The 22,477-nt window shown below is 36.5% G+C and overlaps 1 protein-coding gene across 1 annotated transcript in view; it reads left to right on the top strand.

Annotated features, from left to right (window-relative positions):
• Positions 1–20,801, top strand: part of PPP1R42 (protein phosphatase 1 regulatory subunit 42) — a 53,164-nt gene extending 32,363 nt beyond the window's left edge. Inside the window, exons 5-7 of the mRNA XM_044244471.1 lie at positions 3,928–4,045; positions 11,765–11,895; positions 20,650–20,801. Coding sequence (XP_044100406.1) covers positions 3,928–4,045; positions 11,765–11,895 — 249 coding nt within the window. The 3' untranslated portion in view covers positions 20,650–20,801. The remainder of the gene's footprint in view (positions 1–3,927; positions 4,046–11,764; positions 11,896–20,649) is intronic.
• Positions 20,802–22,477: the final 1,676 nt, after the last annotated feature.

Below are 22,477 nucleotides of genomic sequence, written 5' to 3' on the forward strand. Positions count from 1 at the left end.
TGATTTCTCCAGTCTCAAAAGCAACTTTTATAGAACAGCTTGTTTATATACCAGGGATTTCTATGGTCAGAAGTTTGTTACTTGTAGAGTCAGAGATTAATTCAGGATCCAGGGAGCCTGCAAAAATACCATTAGAGAGCAGTCAGTAAGAAAAGATGCTTCAAGGGAACTGAGAAAGTCTGAGATGGTAACGTATGGCTCAGTAATAAGGATAGCAGTGCCTGTTCAGGAGGAGCAGGCTGCAGGGGTGCCCAGTGATTGAGGAAGCACAGTCAGTGGCCTAGACCCTTGTAACTCCAAATGTTGTCCTAAGACCAGCAGCATCAGCACCAAAAATGCAGAATCTCAGCTTCTGTTCCAGATCAAACATATCAGGACCTGCATTTAATAAATGAGATCCCTAGGTGATTCTTAAGCACATAAAAGTTTGATAAACCCTGTTGTACTACTCTTTTAAGAAGTGTAGTGATAGTAAGTTTAAGAGACAGGATGAAAGGAGAGCAAGATTAGAAATATAAATGCAAAAGGAAGAATACCCCAAGAAGAAAAGGCCTAGAGAATGGAAAATATCAAGAGGACTGATTAATTTGGAAAGAAAAAAAAAATGGGACTCTTCCTTTGTTGACAAAAATAGGAAAGAGTAATGGAAGAAGTGTGAGACCAAAGACCGAAAACTGAGAATACTCTGTGGGCAATGACCTAGTTCTCCCCAGTACACAGCAAAGTCAACCACTGAGGAAAATAAAGAGAGGTTTTAGGCCAAACAATACTCCATAGTTTAAATTCAGAGGATTCTAGTTTAAATGACATTTACTTTTGGTTAACACTCCTTTGCATTCTTTCCTATAACTCCTTTAAATAAGTATTCATTAATCTATTAAAATATTAAAACTTCACTGACCATTTACAATAAAACTTTCATTTCTATAAGTAGTTGATGAGCCATGAACTTCACTAAGGCCAATATTATATACCTTGATGACATATTAAGTAAACATTATGGTTGCAAAAATGTATAAAAATTTGAAAGAAGTTATATTAAAAAAATCTTTACCTGCCGTGTTTATGTCTGCAAAGTTTGCTAAATCAATAAAATGATCTGAAAAGTTCACCTCAGTCAGATATATTAGTGATTTACTTCATTGGTTTTCTGATGGCCATTTATCATGAAGTAAAGCATCTTCAGAATGAATGGTGGAAATAAAAAATTTGATGTGCCTGCCTCTCAGCTAAACTAAATATTTGATTTATAAGACACAAATGAACAAACCACTATGGCCTGTCATGTTTTTCCAGTTTCTAATTTATTCAACCTCTGCTCAATATTGATCCTGACAAGCAGAGTAACCCAAAGATAAATTTATTCACTCCACAGTTTAGTCAGAAACAAGCCAAAAATTATAGATTTTCCCAGGCAGATGATGACAAGCAGTCAGGGGGATGACAAATGGCTGTCTTTAGATTTAGTTAGGACAGTTGGACCAGACATTTCCAATAAAGATTGGAGCATGCTGGTCAAATACAGGTTCATCAATGGCCATCATTAACTGTAGAGCAAGCACTACCAGTTACTGCAGGCGCCTACATAGGAGGTTGGGCACCAGCCCTGCATGGGAAATAGAATCAGTTCCTCGGTATTTTGCAGCACTCCTCTAAGTGATAGCCTGACATGATCATTTATCAAACAGAGACTGTCCAGAAAACTGTCTGCTCCCTTTAGTAACATTGAAGGGCAGGAAAGCAAAAGCATTTTATTAAAGACAGGAAGGCAATGAACTACCAGAGCGTATCCAAAGGGTAATCATATTTCAGCACAGGATTAGTTTAGTCTTAAATAAACACACACTGGAGGGAGTATGTCGCGGGTCATTTATCAACTGAGGAATAATTAACAAAACTCTACAGGATTCTTTTTATCTATATACATTTTAAGTTTTCTTATTATTATTACTCAACTTTTGGGTGATGGCATCATATTCAACACTACAAAAATTCAATGCACAATTCCTTCCTTAGAGGTCTTAGACTAAGAGAAATACTTGTGTGAAACTCTCACATAAAATAATCATGGCTGTATCAAATGCTATTGAACAAATGCTGTGGAGAGGAAATAATCCAGGGCCCAAGACTGAAAGATGAAGTTACAACTTTTGAAGACAGCTTTCTTGTAAGAAATCAACTACTAGTCAGTGAGTCAGAAGCTTATTCTTCCTAACAACAATTTTTACACTCTTAATCAAAATTAAGAGAAAGTTATTAGCTAAGGGGTGGTAGGACAGGCAAAAAGAAAATTAACATATTTATTAGTTACCTGCTTTGTTCCAGGCACTTTATTTATATGTGAGAACTAATCCTAACTTTCACACTTTATAAGTGAGAACATAGACTTGCCTAAGGTCATACAGTAAACAGCAGGGCCAGGAAGATTCGGTTTGTCTATTTTTTTTAAAACCCCTATATTTTTTTCACAAATTACTGTTTTGGATACCTCAGAGTCTAGTACAGAACTTAGCCCATGATTCAATATGTATTTTGTTGAATAATGAAGTAGGTAGAACCGGAAATATTTTTACCATTTTATATAAGAAGACATTGGTCTCAAAAAGATGAAGAGAACTACCAGGTGCTCTGCAGTGGGTACTAGATACCCACCCAGCTGTCCTTATAACTATTCCCCTAAAATACCATTCCTTCATGTAGATAGAGGCATATTCCTGGATGTTCCAAATTTGTTACTTCCATGATATGGAAGAGTTCTGTGGGGATATTTTTCCCCCATGTAACTTCTACATCCAACATGGGGCTTGAACTCACTCCCCTGAGATCAAGAGTCATATGCTCCACTAACTGAGCCAGCTAGGTGCTCATTGTAGGGATTTTTAGTATGTGGAAGGGAACTGTTGTCAGCACTCATAGTAAAATAAATAAATAAATAAATAAATGAATAAATAAATATTTTCTGGGGTGCCTACAACTGGTGGCTCAGCCGGTTAAGTGTCCAACTCTTGACTTTAGGCTCAGGTCATGAACTCAGAGTTGTGAGATCAAGTCCGGCACTGAGCTCTGCACTAGGTATGGAGACTGCTCAAGATTCTCTCTCCCACCCACCCCCAAAAAGCCAAAACTAAACACAAAAAAATTATTTTCTGAAATCTAAAGAATAAATGCAGTCTTATCAAAAAAAGTTTTCGGCTCAGTGGGTTAAGCCGCTGCCTTCGGCTCAGGTCATGATCTCAGGGTCCTGGGATCGAGTCCCGCATCAGGCTCGCTGCTCGGCAGGGAGCCTGCTTCCTCCTCTCTCTCTCTCTGCCTGCCTCTCTGCCTACTTGTGATCTCTCTCTGTCAAATAAATAAATAAAATCTTTAAAAAAAAAAAAAAGTTTTCCAAAAATGGAAAAAGGAAATATCTAAGTAACAAGAAACATGGATCAAGCAAAGAATGAGATAGAAGGCACAAATAGATTAAGTAGATATTAAGCTTTGAAGGTGAAGAAATGATACCAGGAATAAAAATACCAAGCAATGCATTGCCAATTACTTTCAGCTTTGCAAGTAAGAACATGTATGAATTAATCTATACTTTGTATTTTCTAAAATTTTCCTTTATATCCTATAATTTTGCTCTTGACTTGAGGAGAATAAATGGAAGAATCATAGGTGTTTGCCTGTTGCTATTCTTCAGAATTTTCATTAGCTTTGTAATTCTCACCACCTTATTCTAAAGATATTCCCCTAGATGTATACAAGATCAATTAGTAGTAAAGACCATTTTATTCAAAAAAGATTTATGGTACACCTTCTAAGTACCTAGAAAAACAGTAATTAGCTAGAAGAGCAGTGATTACCTTTAAAAACAGTTAACTGGTATGAAAGAAATATTGATGATTATGAAATACTCATGTCTTGCTTTTCCTTCTCTAATTATAGGATCTGGAATTTTTACTGAACAAGTTGATGAAGCTGTGGAGAATGGATCTAAATGGAAATCCTGTTTGTCTCAAACCTAAATACAGAGACAGACTGATACTGGTGTCCAAATCACTGGGTATACATTTATATTACATTAATATAATTTCCTAGAGAAAGAGAATTGGTTAACTTGTTAGTTAATTTAATATCAAGCCTTGAAAAATATAAATATGATATCAGAATCTATGAAAGGACAATATTAAGTTCAATATTTTAAGTAAAAGCAAATTTAAAATTGAGAAATAAAACATGAAAAATAATCTGTTGTTCAGAAATAATTAAGGCACCACATACCCTTTCTTGAAAAATGTGTAGAACTTGCTGACCTTTTGTCAGATTCTCATTGGCACAAATCCTCTGAAGATCCCAAAAGACTCTTCAGTTCTTGGATCTGTAGATAAAAATTAATCAAAGTATTCATAGCTTGACAATTGCCCTAAGAACATACAGGTTCCTTTCATTTGAAAGGGGAGCAAGGTAGGGAGTCCTTTATGAGATCCTTAGAAATAACAACAGCCTGATTATGCACTATACTGAGAGTACTAGACCACAGCTCTTCACTAGGGACCAAGTTACACAACATTAAAGAGACAAGCACTGCCTTCTCACAAAGGAGATTCATGAAAGAGTTTCCTATATCTGAACTTCTGTGACATGCTATACATGCTATACTTGGGTATAAAAAACTAATGCATGGCAAAACCATTTCAAAGCTCATAGCTGTAGTAAACCTTGATTGATCATGATGTTATGCTGTGGTTCTCTTGGGGGAGAAAAGGGTTGACAAAGGGTATATCACAAAAATCTAAGATTTTTTAAAAAAAATACATAAAAATATGTATTTTTCAAATATTTTTCAAATACATATTCAAGGATCACACCCTGCCCAGCACACTTTACCCCACCAGCCAAAGGAAGGAAACAGAAAATACACCAGGAGAAGAGTCATGAGTAATTTCTGTAACTTGTGCAAATGAATCTATAATAATGCACATTCCCCCAACTCTCCATCTCCTTCCCTTCCTGCTCACCGCACACAATTCTATTAGTCTACTTTCCTTAGGAAGCAGAGTAAATACAACTAATGTTAAATGCTTAAGGACCTTCCTATGTTCATGGAACCATTTCTGGGAACACTTCTCATTATATAGTACTGTAGATAAAGAAGTAAAGGATGTGAAGAGAAGGTACTGATTCCCAAATAAATAGGATTTAGTCAAAAAAAAAAAGTTCCTAAACATATTTTGCGATTATGAAATTAATACACATTTCCTTTTTTTTTAATTTTAAGTAGGTTCCATACCCAATGTGGGGCTTGAACTTACAATCCTGAGATCAAGAGCCACAGGTTCTACCAACTAAGCAAGCTAGTCACCCCTAAAATTAATACACATTTCTTATAAAAATGCAGAAAATAAGAAAAGAATATTAATGTCATTCATAATCCCATCATAAATCTGCTGTTAACACTTTAGTATATGTCCTTTCAGTCTTTCCTCTTTGGTTCTAGCTTGTCTTTTCTTTCTTTTTTTTAATCTTTTTTTTTTAAGTTTTTTGTTTTGTTTTGTTTTGTTTTGTTTTTTAATTTGAGAGAGACAGAACAGACAGGAGAGGGAGAAGCAGGATCCCTGGTGAGCAGGAAGCCCAACATGGGGCTCAGTCCCAGGATCCTGGGATTATGACCTGAGCCCAAGGCAGATGTTTGCAACCAACTGAGCCACCCAGGCACCCCTAGAACTTGTCTTATTTTCATGTGCTTTTTTTTCCTAAATGAAAAACCAAAAACAAAAATGAATTGAAGACTTGGTTTGATGTGTCCCAGTAAAGACTGAGGAAAGACATGTTTTGTAAATAACCCAGTCCTCACCAAACAGAATGACAAGCCACACATTTGGTTTACTTAGCCTGAGTGAAAACAAATTTTGTGTTAAGAACAACTCATTAAGGGATGCATGAATATGAATTGTTGGAAATCGTTTAAAAGAATGGGACTTTCTGAACTGGCAGTATACCCACAAATGATGATGCTGTGTGGGCAATGTGAATTTTTCAAGATCTGAAATCTGTAAAGTGGACAGGCAGCATTTATTTTCCTCTATTTAAGCCTGGCTGGCTTTAAAGGGTAGAACCAGATCCAGGGTAAGGATTCCAGTATTTTGCATATTTGCAGTATTAATAGCAAGGACACAAAAATACCTTATTAATACTGAAGTGTTCATAAAATTCAACACCAGCCCTCACCCAAAAACTGAACCTATTCTAAACATAATTTCTTTCACCTTAATATGTTTTAAAAATTCTTTCTCCTTCGGAGACAATTAAGTTAATTTATTTTTAACTTCTCCAATGAAATTCTACAAAACAATAAAATGTGCCTTAAAGTTTATAATTTAAAAAATTACACTGTCAGTTGATTTTCTCAATAATCCTTATTAATTTCTTCATAATCTAGTGTGACCATTAACAATTGCCAAAACCAATCTTTAAAGCCATATTGACACAGTAACAACAAACCATCAGAAAAGTGAATTAAGAAAACAATAGCACAAAAAAGTAAAATACCTAAAAATAAATTTAACTAGTAAGGTAAGAAAAAAAAAAAAAGAACTGTATACTGAAAACCACAAGACACTAATGAAAGAAATTAACAAATGAATGGAAAGACATCTTATGTTCACGAACTAGAAAATTTAATACTGTTAAAATTTCCATAATACCCAAAGCAATCAACAAATTCCGTACAATCACTATCAAAATCCTAGTAGTGTTATCACAGAATTGAAAATTTCACAAAATTTCACTTAAATTCATATGCAACCACAAAAGACCACAAATAGCCAAATCAACCAAGGCATCACACTTCCTGAATTCAAAGTATATGACAAAATACAACAATCACAACAGTATAGTACTGGCGTAAGATAGATATACAAAAAGAATAGAATAGAAAGCTTAAAAATAAATCCATTCATAAATGGTCAAATGATTTTCCACAAGGTACCAAGAATACACAGTGGGGAAAGGACAGTCAAATGTGGTTGGGAAAACTGGATATCCACATGCAAAAGAAATCCACTCAAAATAGATTATAGACTTAAACAGAAGACCTGAAACTATAAAACTAGAAGAAAACACATGAGAAACCTTCATGCCATTGGTCTTGGAAGTGATTTCATGGACATGACACCAAAAAACACAGGCAACAAAAACAAAAACAAACAATTATACTACTACATCAAACTAAAAAGCTCATGCACAGTAGAGAAAATAATCAACAGAGTAAAAAGACAACCTACAGAATGGGAGAAAATATTTGCAAACTATACATCTGATATGGGGTTAAGCTCCAGAACATATACAGAACTCCTACAACTCAACAGGAAAACCTAATAACTAGATTTTAAAATGAGCTAGGGATTTAAAAAGGCACATCTCCAAAGACCTACAAATGGCCAAAAGGTATATTTTAAAAATGGTCAATATCATTAATCAACAGGGAAATGCAAATCAAAACCACAGTGAGGTATCACCACACACCTGTCAGATGGCTATTATCAAAAAACCAAAAGACAACAAGAGTTGGTGAGGATGTAGAGAAATTTAAAACTTGTACAGTACTGGTGGGGATGCAAATGGTGCAGCCACTTTGAAAAACAGTATGACAGTGCATCAGAATTTAAGAATAAAATTACTATATGATCTAGCAATCCCAGTTCTGTATATTCATTCAAAAGAACTGAAATTAAGGTTTTGAAGAGATATTAGCACTCCTGTGTTCACTGCAGCACTAGTCACAATTGCCAAGATGCAGAAACAATCTAACTATCCACTGACAGATGAATGGATAAAGATAAGATGGTAGATACATATACACTAAAATACTTAATTCAGCCTTAAAGCAGAAATTCTGCAACATGTGACAACATGAATGAACCTTGAGGACATTATGCTAAATAAAATAAGCCAGTCACAGTAAGACAAATACTGCATGATTCCACTTATATCAGCTACCTAAAATAGTCACATTCATAGAATCAAAGAGTAGAATGGTAGTTGCTAGAGGCTGGGGGAAGGGGTAAATGGGGAGTTACTAGTCAATGGGTATGAAGTTTCAGTGAAGCTACATGAATAAGCTCTAGAGGTCTATTGTACAAAGTTGTACCTATAGTCAAAAATAATGTATTGTACACTTAAGAATTTATTTACAAAGTAGTTCTCATGTTAAATGTTCCTACTACATATATTTTTTAAAAAAAGCTTCTGCACAACAAAGGAAACAAACTAAAAGATAATCTACTGAGTAGAAGATATTTGCAAATGACATATCCAAAAAAGGATTAGTATCCAAAATATATAAGGAACTTATACAATTCAAGACCAAAAAACCCACAAATAATCCAATTAAAAAGTGGGCAGAAGACATGAACAGACATTCCTCCAAAGAAGACATACAGATGGCCAATAGACACATGAAAGATGCTCAACATTGCTCATCACCAGGGAAATATGAATCAGACCTATAATAAGATATCACCTCACACCTATCAGAATGGCTAAAAACAAAAACCAAAAAACAAAAAACAAAAAAAAAACAAGAAACAACAAGTGTTGGCAGAGATGTGGAGAAAAAAGAACCCTCATGCACTATTGGTAGGAAAGCAAATGGGGCAGCCACTGTGGAATACCATCTGGAAGTTCATTAAAAAGTTAGAAAAAGAACTATGATCCAGTAATCACACTTCTGGGTATTTCCCCCAAAATACACAAAAACTAATTCAAAGGGATACATACACCCTTATGTTTATTGCAGCATTATCTACAATAGCCATATTATTAAAGTAGCCCAAGTGTCCATTGATAGATAAATGGATAAAGAAGATGTGGTATATATATACAATGGAATATTACTCAGCCACAAAAAAGAATGAACTTTTGCCATTTGCAACAACATGGATGGAGCTCGAGGGTGTAATACTAAGCAAAATAAGTCAGTCAGAGAAAGCAAATACCATATCACTTCACTCATATATGGAATTAAAAAAACAAAACAAATAAGCAAGAGGGGAAAAAAGAGAGAGAGAGAGAGAGAAACAAACCAAAAAACAAACGCTTAACTACAGAGAAGAAACTGATGGTTACCAGAAAGGAGATGGGTGGAGGGATGGGTGAAATAAGTGAAAGGGATTAAAGAATGTACTTATTTATCATGATGAGCACTGAGTAATATATACAATTGTTGAATCATTACATTGTACACTTAAAATTAATCTAACACCATGTGCTAACAAGTTGGCATTAAAATTAAAAAGTTAATAGTTTTAATTAAAAAGCGCCTGGGTGGCTCAGTGGGTTAAAGCCTCTGCCTTTGGCTCAGGTCATGATCTCAAGGTCCTGGGATTGAGTCCGGCATCGGGCTCTCTGCTCAGCGGGGAATCTGCTTCCCCCTTCTCTCACTCTGCCTGCTTCTCTGCCTACTTGTGATCTCTCTCTGTCAAATGAATAAATAAAAATCTTTATAAAAAAATAAAGAACAACTCATTAAAACAAATCTCATAGGTCTTTGATTTTATGTCCATTACCTGGCTTCCTCTCCTGAACCACCTCTACATGATGATTTTCTAAAAGAAGAAATCAGACTAACTAAGGCACAGTGTCCTAGTCATTTCTCAGCTCTGTCTGCATCATAAACATGAGGAAAAAGGGATCATGGTAAGAGATTTGGATTTTCATTCCTTAGCTCTATAACAGATATTTTAAAAATATATATTAGTTTACACATATAACACCCAAAAATACACTAACAAATTATACAATTACTAATAAAAACAAATCTGGAAAGATAGCAATAAATCCAAGTGGTTGGGAAGACTAAGCATAAAAAAATGACCTTTAATATAAAATTGTAAGTACAAAGATGTTTGATAATAGAATATTTAGCCAATTTCTTACATTATAATTTGGAGATTACCAATTTCAGTTACAATAAGTACATGGGACAATATATGGAAACAATTATACTTCTGGAGTTTATGGTTCTAGTTTATATTTCCAGTTTCATCACTTTATTTTGTACTTAGGATCTAACAATATTATGGATCATATTTAAGTAGCAATGTTAATATTTTCAGTAGTGCAGGGCACCTAGGTGGTTCAGTGGGTTAAAGCCTCTGCCTTCGGCTCAGGTCACGGTCTCAGGGTCCTGGGATGGTGCCCTGCATTGGGCTCTCTGCTTAGCAGGGAGCCTGCTTCCCCCCCTTCTCTCTGCCTGCTATTCTACCTACTTGTGATCTCTTTCTTCATCAAATAAATGAATAAAATCTTAAAAAAAATATTTTCAGTAATGCAATCAGAATCAGGATACTGTCACTTTCCCTGTAAGAACATGATTTTAAAAATTTTTACTACTTCCTTTTCACATTCTGGGATTCAATAGAAGACATTGCATGGATAATGAAAGAAAAATATGTAATTACCTTAAAAAACTACTATATAGCAAATTTTGTTAGAAAGAGATAGTCTTTTTATTAAATGAAGGCCAGATGTATTCATGTAATTACATATAATACAAAATGTCCTATAAGGGAATAGTTTGATATTTTATAGTATATATACATATACAATGGAATACTATCAACCATTAAAAAATGTGTTTAAAGAAAGACATGGTAAAATGACTATAATACAATAAAAAAAATTAGGACGTAATACTATGTAAATAGAGAATCCCAACCTTATATAATATATACACATACATAAAAAACAAAAAAAAATGTTAAAAATACACTGATAGTGGGTTTTAGTGATTATTTTTGTTGTAGAACACAGGCAATATTAATTTTTTTCTTTTCTCATTTTTTTGTATTTTCCAAATATCTTGCAGTATATAAAAATTAAATTTTTTGTAATTTAAGATGCTCAACTTTTTAAAACTCTTTCAGAGGAACAAAATGTAAACATAGCTGAAATCTTCATAGAACCAAGAGGCCAGTTTTGTGGATTGTCCCTATCATATCCTATGTCCTAGGAAGTAATAGCAGTGCCTGGGTGGCTCAGCTGGTTAAGCCTGGGATATAATAAGCATTATTAATGTATGTGCTTTTAAAATACCATGCTAAATGTACAAAATTTCTTGTTCATCTTAACATAAAATATGTTTTTCTTTTTCTCAAGAATAATAACCATAGGGCGCCTGGGTGGCTCAGTGGGTTAAGCCGCTGCCTTCGGCTCAGGTCATGATCTCAGAGTCCTGGGATCGAGTCCCGCATCGGGCTCTCTGCTCAGCAGGGAGCCTGCTTCCCTCTCTCTCTCTCTGCCTGCCTCTCCGCCTACTTGTGATTTCTCTCTGTCAAATAAATAAATAAAATCTTTAAAAAAAAAAAAAAAGAATAATAACCATAGTATGTAAATGAATAGATAATATCTAAATTTTATTGAATATGACATTTTTGTTTTTAAAAATTAAAATTTACATGTGGCCCTAGAAAGGAAACCATATATCAAATTGTTTACAATGATTATCTTTGTTGGTGATAGTTAAGGAGAGTCATGGATAGTAATTAGAGTCTTTTTATGTTTTTTCTCACCATGTTTCAGTTGTTTATAATAGGCATTCATTCTCTTTGAAATCAGAAAAAAATAATTAAAAATAAGTAAAAACTCAACAAAAACAAATAAGTTGTATAAATAGGATATTTTTATAAGATATTTATTTCAGCCTCTGGTGTAATTTAAGTTCATGTGTCTTAAACCAGAAATATATATACGGTATTTTTTAACATATTTATTTTTTCTCTAGAATTTCTCGATGGCAAAGAAATTAAAAATATGGAAAGACAATTCCTAATAAATTGGAAAGCATCCAAAGATGCCAAGAAAATCAGCAAGAAAAGGAACAGTAAAACAAAGGATGCAAGTAACTCATACTAAGTAAGCAAGCTGTCATTCATTAGTTAATCACTTCTACTAAAGGAGAGACTATTCTAGTCAACAATTAGTCAACAACAAAAGCCAACAAATAAGAAATAAGAGGCTTTTGTTTAGATTTTTTGTTTAAGATTTGGGGTTTTTTTTAAACTTATTTACAATTCCTAGGAAATTTTACCTATAATGTTTACATATGAAAATGACAGCTACTGTTAATAAAACTGTGTTTGGTTCATATTGAGTTTGACTGTATCAGCTATGAAAACAGAGCCATGGGGTAGAGGAAAATGTATAATCTTATATCTGACAAAAGCGCATGATATTTTAATTATGCAAATGGTGAAACAATCAGCTATGTAAACTGTGAAACCTAAATCACACCAAACATTATGTGTGTTTAGCACCAGTGCAAAAATCACAGTTTCGATCAAAATAAAAATGTATGACAACCACATCTGTGACCTATACTCTGTGACCTGTCCCCCTCTTTTTAAAAAATTTATATATTTGACAGATACAGAGAGAGATCACAAGTAGGCAGAGAGGCAGGCCGGGGAGGGGGTGGCGGGGGGAGCATGCTCCCTGATGAGCAGAGAGCCCAATGCGGGGCTCAATCCCAGGACCCTGGGATCTTGACCTGAGCTGAAGGCAGAGGCTTCACCCACTTAACCCACTTAACTTAGGCAACCCCCCTTTTTTATATACATGCCCTAACACTTGAATATTTTGTTCATGTTATGCTTAAAGTTACAATACAAAGGACAGGTCAACTTCCCTTGCTTAACTTATGCAACTAAATGCAGCCAAGTAGAACAATTATCTTTATCATACTTGGGAGCATCCTAGAATTCATTCTTCACAGATTCTATAGTCCACAACACTGGAATGAACCTCTTCCTCTGTTCCATGAAGTGTCTGAATGCTAATGGTCATCCTATTTCACAGCTAATAGGATGGGTTTATAGAAAGGGGTTAGGCCGGGAGAATAGGGAAAGGGAAGCTCTAATAGTGTAGTGAGGCTTCATGCATGGATACCATATCCTGCCACTCTAGAATAAGGAGGTTGAGGTGAGGATAAGCAAAGGTAAAAAGGCAAAGAGTGCTGTCTGTCAAATAAACAAATAAAAAAAATTCTTAAAAAAAATAATTTTAGGGGCACCTGGGTGGCTCAGTGGGTTAAAGCCTCTGCCTTCGGCTCAGGTCATGATCCCAGGGTCCTGGGATTGAGCCCCGCATTGGGCTCTCTGCTCAGCAGGGAGCCAGCTTCTCCCTCTCTCTGCCTGCCTCTCTGCCTACTTGTGAATTCTGTCTGTCAAATAAATAAATAAAATCTAAAAAAAAAAATTTAATTAAAAATGTTCTTAATGTAAATTTTTAAAAGCCGTATAGAATGTTACATAGTACAGAAGTATCAATTAATACCTTCATATAGTTGGTATTATAATGATCATTAATAATTTAAAATAGAAAGCTCTCTGGTCTAGGAGACAAAGAAGAAGGGGTAAGGGAAGAAAAGAGGTAATTTTTACTGTGCTAATATCAATATATTTCAGATATCTATAAACATCACTGCATTTAGTCATTATAACCTATGGCAAAGATAATTATTATATCCATTTTTTTAGATGAGAAAGCTGAGTTTTAGAAAGATGAAATAACTAGTCTAAGGTCACAAAGATAGCAGTGATTAATCAAAAGTATTTAACTTTATCAAACAGCTTTGACTTCTAGTGACTGCTCTAGCAATGAATTGTGGCTAGAATTGTGCTTGGATATAAAGACAATGATGTCTTCTCTACTTAGAAATTCACTTCAGATTGGTGGGAATTTAGGAAAATCTTTAGATGAGTAAATATGTAATATTATAAATAAATAATATTAATAAATAAAAGAACTACAGAGAAAATTGGATAATATAAAAAATTTAAGTATTCTAATAGATTATATGATTTACTATATTGAAAAATAAACTCTAAGGTCAATTAAAATACAATTGAAATTGAAAACTGATTAGCTGCAAGAGAAAATTATCTGAATTTTCTTTAGAAGTAGTTATTCTCCCTTGGCCACTTGTAGATATCCTCTCTTGCCTCCTACAAGTTTGCCATTTTCATCCAAACACAATGACATAGTTCTGGAACATCAAATTAAGAACTTTTTGGTCTGGAGAAGTGGTGAAAGTAGCCTATCTCTGTAATACTCTGGATTGCCCCTCCTTTCTGCCACTAGATACCCTTGGCATAGCCTTCTATTCCCTAGTGGACCACCCATTGTCAACTAGGCCTCAGGTTCCTTTGGTATGATCCCTGCTCATTCAGATATATTTATCTGCTTTCCATTTTTTTTGAGAATTAATAACAGAGCCTTAGTATAAAGACCACAGTGTTAAGTTGTTGGCAACAGACCTAAGGATAGGGTTATCGTGTGCTACATACATGTATCCACAGATGTCACTGATGTTAAGCCTGAAAGGCTCAGAACTATGTCAAGTGACTCAGGACAATCCCAGAAGCAGATAAATATATCCAGAAGGAGAAGCTTCATTAGATTCTCAAAGGGGTTTGTAATCTAAAAAAATAGTTGAAGAGTCACTATTCTAAACCTTGAGTATATGCATAATGTAGCTCCATATGAATCAGACCTAAGTTTCTTCATAAGGAGAAAAATGTTTTCTTGGTTTTAAAAAATGGTATTGCTTCTGGGGCACCTGGGTGGCTCAGTGCGTTAAAGCCTCTGCCTTCGGCTCAGGTCATGATCCCAGGGTCCTGGGATGGAGCCCCGCATTGGGCTCTCTGCTCAGTGCAGAGCCTGCTTCTCTCTCTCTCTCTCTCTGCCTGCCTCTCTGCCTACTTGTGTTCTCTGTCTGTCAAATAAATAAATAAAATCTTTAAAAAAATAAAAATAAAAAATGGTATTGCTTCAATATAAAGATAAATCATACCAGAAAATAAGTTAATGAATAGGCACCTGCTATATGCTGGGCAATAGGAATATAAAAACTCAAATGAGATAGTCCTGATCTCAAAGGTCTTAGAACAAGCTGGTTGGAGAGTTAAATGTCATACAATTACTGTGGAGTGTGATAAATGCTATGAGCATTATAAACCAGATCCTAATACATCCTATAATTTATTCATTCAAGTTTTTCTCATTTATAATCAGTATGATTGCTCTATTGATCTTTCTAATCATATCACAGTAGTCATTACAATATAATGAAGGGGGCAAGAGCATGTTTCATTGAGAAAGTAATCAGAGCCAGTGTACATACTCTAGAATAGATTTCCTTTTTCCAGAACTGCCTGCTGAAGGCCCTCTTTGCAGAGTCCAATCAAGGGACAGGACTTAGCATTCTTTAATTTAGCTAACCTAAAGAAGACCCATGAACAACACTGTTGTACTGTCCTACCTCCATTCCCTGAAGAGTGGTTTAGGCTTGCTGGGACAGGGACATAAGGGAGAAAGGGTCCTGTGAGTTTGGAAAATGCTTTATTTGGGGAGAGGAAAAAGGATATGGAGTCTGAGCTCATCTCCACTGGCCAAAGCAACAAACAAACAAACAAAACAAAGCAAACAAACAAAAAACAGAAGCTGTATGAGAGTTTGCTTTACTGCTTTATTTGCAAACTTTACATGCAAATGTCTGTTGCCATTACCATCAAAACCTAAGCCACTCTGTCCATAGATCACCCTGTTAGTCTCTTAAAAGATTTAAATAATTAGTGTCATTTCCACAACAGTGTTCTTCAGTTTCATTTCTTTGCCAAGCATCTTGAAAGATTTTGCTAATATGTCACCAAGGTGGAAAAAAAAAAACAATAAAAAATGAACACAGACTCAGAAAACAGTTGGTAAATTCTATACATCACCACACACTACTATTAGATCAGTTGTGAACTGTGGCATATATGGTACATTCTATAGCCCCGAGCAAAGCTTTAATTTCTAGGATTGCACTGACAAAACAGCAAATACATTCTATCCTCATTTTCCTAGCTAGGAACACTAAATACAGAACTAAGTGTGTCTCTGACTACTATGTACTGCAAAGACAAGATGCTCTCAAAGAAGCCAGCAAAATAGAGGTTCCTGTGAGAAGGAAATAAAGAATGTCCAGCTTTTGTCACTGTCAGTGAAGTCAATTATGTTCAATCCAAGTCTTCAGTTTTATAATGTGAAAAAGTATTACATAAATATTTTAAAGTTTTTTATATCTTCTGGTAACATTTTTACCGAAGGCATGCCAAAATATTTTGGTATCATTAAAGATTTAAACCTTACCAAATGGGAATATCAGTTCTATTTCTTTTTAGTAAAAGGTGACCAATATGGAATTTCATTAAGTTCTTGATATAGATTTTTAGAGTGTGCTTATCACTAATATTTTATTAATTTAGCATAAAGCTAAGAGATAATGAGAATAGATGGTCACTAAAGCATTAAAAAAAAATCCTCAGGATGCCTGGGTAGTGCAGTTGGTTAAGCTTCTGATCCTTAATTTTGGCTCAGTTTGTGGTCTCAAGGTCATGATCTCAGGATTGTGAGATCAAGTCCCTTGACAAGCACTGCACTGAGCACAGAGTCTTCTTAAGATTCTCTCTCTTACTCTCCATCTGCCCCTAACCTGTGCGCACACACGCACACACACTCTCTCTCTCTCAAATAAATAAATCTTGAAAAAAACCCACAAAGAATAAATTCTAAAAATCTAAAAAGTTGATTAAAGCAACTCCTCCCCTTAATTACTTTAAGGGGAAAATGAGCTAGTGTCAATAGAAATGTCCCGTATAGTCTACATCTAATGCTCAGAGGTATAAAAGAATTTAAGCATCTTCTTCCAAAATGATAAAAGTATGTGCCCCATATTTCTTTGAGGTTCTACACATTAGGAGCTGTGCCTGTATCCTATGTGAACACAGGGAAGCAACATCTGTCCAATGACAGGGGAATGTTTTTTACCTCCTTTATAAATGCGTGCAGTCTGTGCTCATGTATATTTACACAAGCCTCCTTTCCCTACAGGGAGGAAAAAGTCAGACTCATTGACGTTGTTTTTGACCCTCAAACTGAACTTGATACTATCGATGTACATTTTAATTAAAGATTAGTTCAAAACTATTTTTTATTTAACAGCTGATTCTAAACAAATGCCTTCACTGTTCAATTAAAAATAATTTATGGTACTAAAAAGTGTACACATGATTGCTTCTTTGTTTGTCACAGTAAATACTTCTGACAGATGTTTCCTCTGACTTTTCAAATATGCTAGGAGGTGCTTAAGACTTAGTAATTTTAAAATAGACATTAAATGCATTTACATATTGTAAATAAGATTCACTGAGAATACTGGAGAGAACTGTACATTGAAGAAAGCAAATCGTTACTTGATTGTTTATCTTTCAAGCCTAAACCATGTCCACAGAGTCAATTCCTCTCTTGTGTTACTGTAAAAATAACTGCGTAACTAGGCTAGAATCTAGCCCTTAGTTTCAGATACTTTTAAGGAATGTGAATCTCTGGGACCCATAATTCACTGGGAAATGTTCACTGTACATTATTTAACTATTTATAAAATACCTACTATCTTTAGTTAGAATATGGAAGTATTAGGTTTCTTTGAGTTAAAAATGAACTTTAGGGGCACCTGGGTGGCTCAGTGGGTTAAGCCGCTGCCTTCGGCTCAGGTCATGATCTCAGGGTCCTGGGATCGAGTCCCACATCGGGCTCTCTGCTCAGCAGGGAGCCTGCTTCCCTCTCTCTCTCTCTGCCTGCCTCTCTGTCTACTTGTGATCTGTCTGTCAAATAAACAAAATCTTTTTAAAAAATGAACTTTAAAAACAGTAAAAATAACTTGCTTTCACCACTGCGAAGGTTATGTTTGAACACTTGGAACAACAGATCTTCTATCTCCCTCAAGAGTTTTTAAAACTTAGGTAATATTTTTAGTTACAAAACTCTGGGATGATCTTATATAAATTCATCCACAAAGCTCTAAATGCCTTTAATTATGCTGTGTTAAACCTAACCTCAGTCTAATTCATTTTATATGTTAAATAAACTTCTATGTACCAATAATGTAAGTATAATATTAAGACATTGATTTGTAATTAGTTCTCAAGGAACCCTTCTAAAATTAGGACAGCCCTCCTTTAAAAAAGCAATCATGGTAAGCAACAAAGTTTGGGTTTTGTTTTTGTTTGTTTTAGAAAAATCTGAGCTAGGTTTTGTGGCATCTAGTCTCAACTCTGTCAATGGCTTACTCTGTGAACAAGAGTTAAGTAAAATCTAATTTTTAAGAATTATGTTATTTCTCATTTTAAAATGTCTACTTTGATACCTGAATATTCACTACCCCAAATTTTAAAAACAGCAGAACCCTCTCAGATAAGAATATGATCAGACTTATTTTATAGTCAGGGAAAAGAAGCATTGAAGAGGCTCAGTCAGAGCAGGGCCCAAAGTCACACAACTGCCATGAGGCAGAGCTAAAACTTGAATTCAGGTCACTGACTCTAAAAGCCAAGCTCTCAACTACTCTGCAAGGGATCTCAAAAACGTCTTCAGGTATAGGCAGGTAAATTAAGTGAGGGAAGCAGGGAGAATGTGATTGAGGTGAACTGGAGAGCATGTGTCCACCTAAGGGCACCTGCAGCTACTCTGCTCCGAAACTGCAGCCAGGCAGAGCTTTCTCAAGTTCTTAAACTTGACAAATCAGGTTAACTGGCAACCAAGATATCTAGATTAAGAAATCAATGGATTTTAAAATACTGGCTTAATTTTTCTTAAAAAATATATAATGGATGAAAAGAAAAAGAATCTGGTAATGCTAGCAAAGATAAGGAACAACTGGAACTCCTATGCACTGCTGGTGGGAATGCAAAAACAGCCACTTTGGAAAACAGTCTGACATGCTTTTATAAAGTTAAACATGTACTTAATGTATCTAATAGTCTCACTGTTAATCCCAGGTATTTTTCCAAGTGAAATATAAACCTATATGCACAGAAAAATCTATACCCAAACATGCATAGAGGCTTATTCATAATCACCAAAAACAAAATGACCCAAAGGTCTGACACTAGGGAATGGATAAATAAACTGTGGTATATCCACGAAATAGAATACTATTCAGCATTAAAAAGGAATGAACTAGTGATACACAAAACAACATGGACAGATCTTGAAGCTAAGCTAAAGAAGCCAACTTAAAAAAAGTTAAAAATTTTTTTTAAATTAAAAAAAGTTTTTTTAAACTTAGAAAAATTTTAAAAAGAAGCCAACTTTAAAGAGTACACACTGTATAATTCTATGACGATCTGGCAAAGCTGAAACTATAGGGACAGAAAACAGATTAGTAGTTGCCAAGGCCTGGGAGTAGAATGCACAAAGTCACAAAGGAATGGAAGGGTGGGGTGATGAAATGCTGCATATCTTTACTGTGGTAGTTTTTATCAAAACTTGCTGAACTATAGACTCAAAAGAATGAATTTAATGTATACCATACTTTAACTAAACAATAAGGGAAGGAGTTGAAAGGTGAAAAAAGCACCAATTATATAAAACCTATGTTCTATTATACTATATATGTATATAAAACAACAATGTATTTTCTCCACTGGTATGTGTGATTATTTTACATCACAAGGATAGTAAGTTAAGGACAAATTGATATATTTAGAGAAAGACATATAATTTTAAGATCTACACCATACCCCATGAAATAAAATCTATAGCACTCTAAAGCCATCTACTTTCTGGAAGACTATATAAGAACTCCAAAGAATATACTATACTATGAAAAGAATGTTTGAATTGTTAATAGGGAGCCAAGTTACAATATATCCATTATTGCAATGATAGATACAAAATATGTTTTGCAAATTATGAAGAACTCTACAAATATTAAATAGACTAGGTATGGTAAAAACCACAAGGAATTAGGGTCAGTTGGCCAGGCTCAGACCCTGTCTCTGCCACTTGCTAGTTGTGTGACCTTGACAAATTACTTAATCCTGCTTACTCTTATTTTCTCAACCATAAAATGTAAAATCCTCAAAGGGTTAGTTTGTAGACTAAATGAGAAAATAAAGTGTTTTTTGTAAAGCACTTTGCACATATCGTTAAATAAAGTACCTGTTGGTAACGTATGTAATGTTGAAAATGTGAAGATTTTCATCTTCTATTTTTAACTTACTGGCAAATAATGGCTTCTTGCCAGATATAGGACTACTCTAGAATCATGAAAGGATTTCAAGAGGCTGCTTAGAGTGGCAGCAGGTAAGACAAGATGGCCCACAGTGGTTGGTATTGTGTCACCAGTCTTTTCTTTTGAACCTATCAGGCAACACAGAGGTCCACTTTCCAGCCTCTGTTATCAGTGAAGAGCTTGCTGATGCCCCCACCTCCACCCCACCTCCTCCACTTAACAGGAGACCTTAGCAGGCTAGGCTAGGGTGAGGCATGTGAGATGACAAGGGTGCAAAAGATAAGAAGCCCTCCATCCTTGCCTCACCCTAGCCCAGCCCATCTTCCCTCCAAAATTCTTATTTCCACATTCTCCAACACACAGATTTTCCACATTCTTCTCTATGGGGGAGGGGGGCGGGAATTTTTCTGCTTCTTTTAAAAAGATTCACACAGTTGGGTGACTAAGCATTAGCCTCTACTATTGTTGTATCCTAGAGTCTATATGTTTGTTCTCATTTTGGAGAACTTTCATTTTTGAAATATTACTGTCTTTTTTCTCTGTTAATACAGGAATCTCTCTTTGAAGGAATCTGAAAGCTTGCAGACAAAAAAGTGACATACCCGAACTTCACCTTCTTCGTAACTCAAAAATGAAAGGAAAAAAAGTAAATTCAGCCTTAAATGATCTGAAACGTTTGTGTTTGTGTGGTATTTTTTTTTAAACTTTTTTTTTTAATACTACTAGGCAATTTCTTTTGTAGTTTGTAGCTCTAGGGTACTTCACTATATAAAAAGCCTTTAAGCAGTTTGATTTGCTTCTTTATGGCATCTGAAGCATTGCCTTTCAATTGCTTTATGCCTCATTACAATTTACTGAGAAAATAAAGATGTGCTTCCTCATTCAACAAAAGAAAGTAATCCTTTCTTGAGTCAATGGTGTATTGGCCCATTCCTTTCTAAAGAGTAAATCTAATTACAGTTATTGAACGGGAACTCAAGATGATGATTATTCTGATCCACTAATATACTTGAAGTGTGTAATGATATATTAAAATGCAAGTATCACCATCACTACGTACTAATAATAGTTCCAATTGTACAGAAATTACATCGCATATACAAGAGCAATCTCATCAATGATATTTTAAATTTGACATCCTGTCTTGACTCCAAAGATTTTTTAAATGTCCTGCTCTTCGAATTGAGGGCCTTATTTCAAGGACACACTACGTTCTAGAAACTATCTGCGTCCGCTGGGACTTCGCCTCTGAAGGCCCTGGGTCCCGGACCGGCGGCGGCCACAGGGCTGGGGGCGTCCCGGACCCAGCGTTTCCTGGGCGGGCTCCGAACAGGCCCAGCGGCGCCGAGGCCCCCGTTAGTTCTCTAAGAGCCTTGGACAGAGGTCTCACCGCACGGCTTCCAAGCCACGCTTCCCGTGGGCCCACAAAGTGCAGGACAGCCCGGGAGAGTTCCCTGAAGGGAGGCGGGGCCAGGACGAATTTTAGGTCCAAAAAATGATACAAAGCGGGGCCCCGCCAGTGTGACGGAGACTAGGGCAACGGTCCGCGCCCCCGGGGGAGAAGCGACCGCGATCCCAGAGCCGTTTACTCTGGTTTGGGGAACTTCAGCTTTCAACGTCGGCGCACTATCTCCGAGCGGCTATAAGCTGGTCACGGAGGACCGAGCCGGAGGGACTACTACTTCAGTCAGGGCGGCAGGAAACATTTACCTTCGTGGTAGAATAATGGGTTAGCGCTTCACAGCGGCACACTCCACATTTCCTCAGAAAACTAAAAGTCACGCTCGGCAAAACGGCAGGGTTCCCGCCTCAGCCTGGCGCCTGCCTGGGAGGCGCCCGCGCTCAGGCCGGACCCATGACGGAAGGCTCGCGGCTAGGCGAGGTAACTCGCGAGGCCGTCCCACGGGCCTTCAGCACCGCGGACGCTCGACGTGCAGCGCCTGTAGTCACGCCTGGGGGCGAACCGGGACGGGGCGAGGGCGGAGCCATGATGACGCCCCGCCCTCCATGGCCCCGCCCCGTCGGACCATTTGATTAATGACTCGCAGCCCCTGGCAAAACCCCTCAGGTGGGCGCGGACCCCGGCGGGTGCTGCTGTCCCAGCCCTACATAGAGTCTCGCCCACACACGCCTGGCCACCGGGCTGCCCGCCTAAAAGGCGCGCCCCGCAGGGCCTAGAATCGGCTGTAGACTTCGGCTGGCCGAGGATGGAGTGACCTGTGCGGCCCTGGCCACTCAGACCCAGCTCGACGCTCTTGACCCGCTAGTGCAGCGGAGTGGAGCCCTGCACCGCCGCTCCAGGAAAGGTGAGGACCTCGGTCCGACCCCAGCTGCGTCGCTTGGTCCCCAGGTTCGTTAGGACAGCGGGTGCCTTAGTCC

The sequence above is a fragment of the Neovison vison genome, chromosome 4, assembly GCF_020171115.1.
Source record: "Neovison vison isolate M4711 chromosome 4, ASM_NN_V1, whole genome shotgun sequence".
In the NCBI taxonomy this organism is placed as follows: Eukaryota; Metazoa; Chordata; class Mammalia; order Carnivora; family Mustelidae; genus Neogale; species Neogale vison.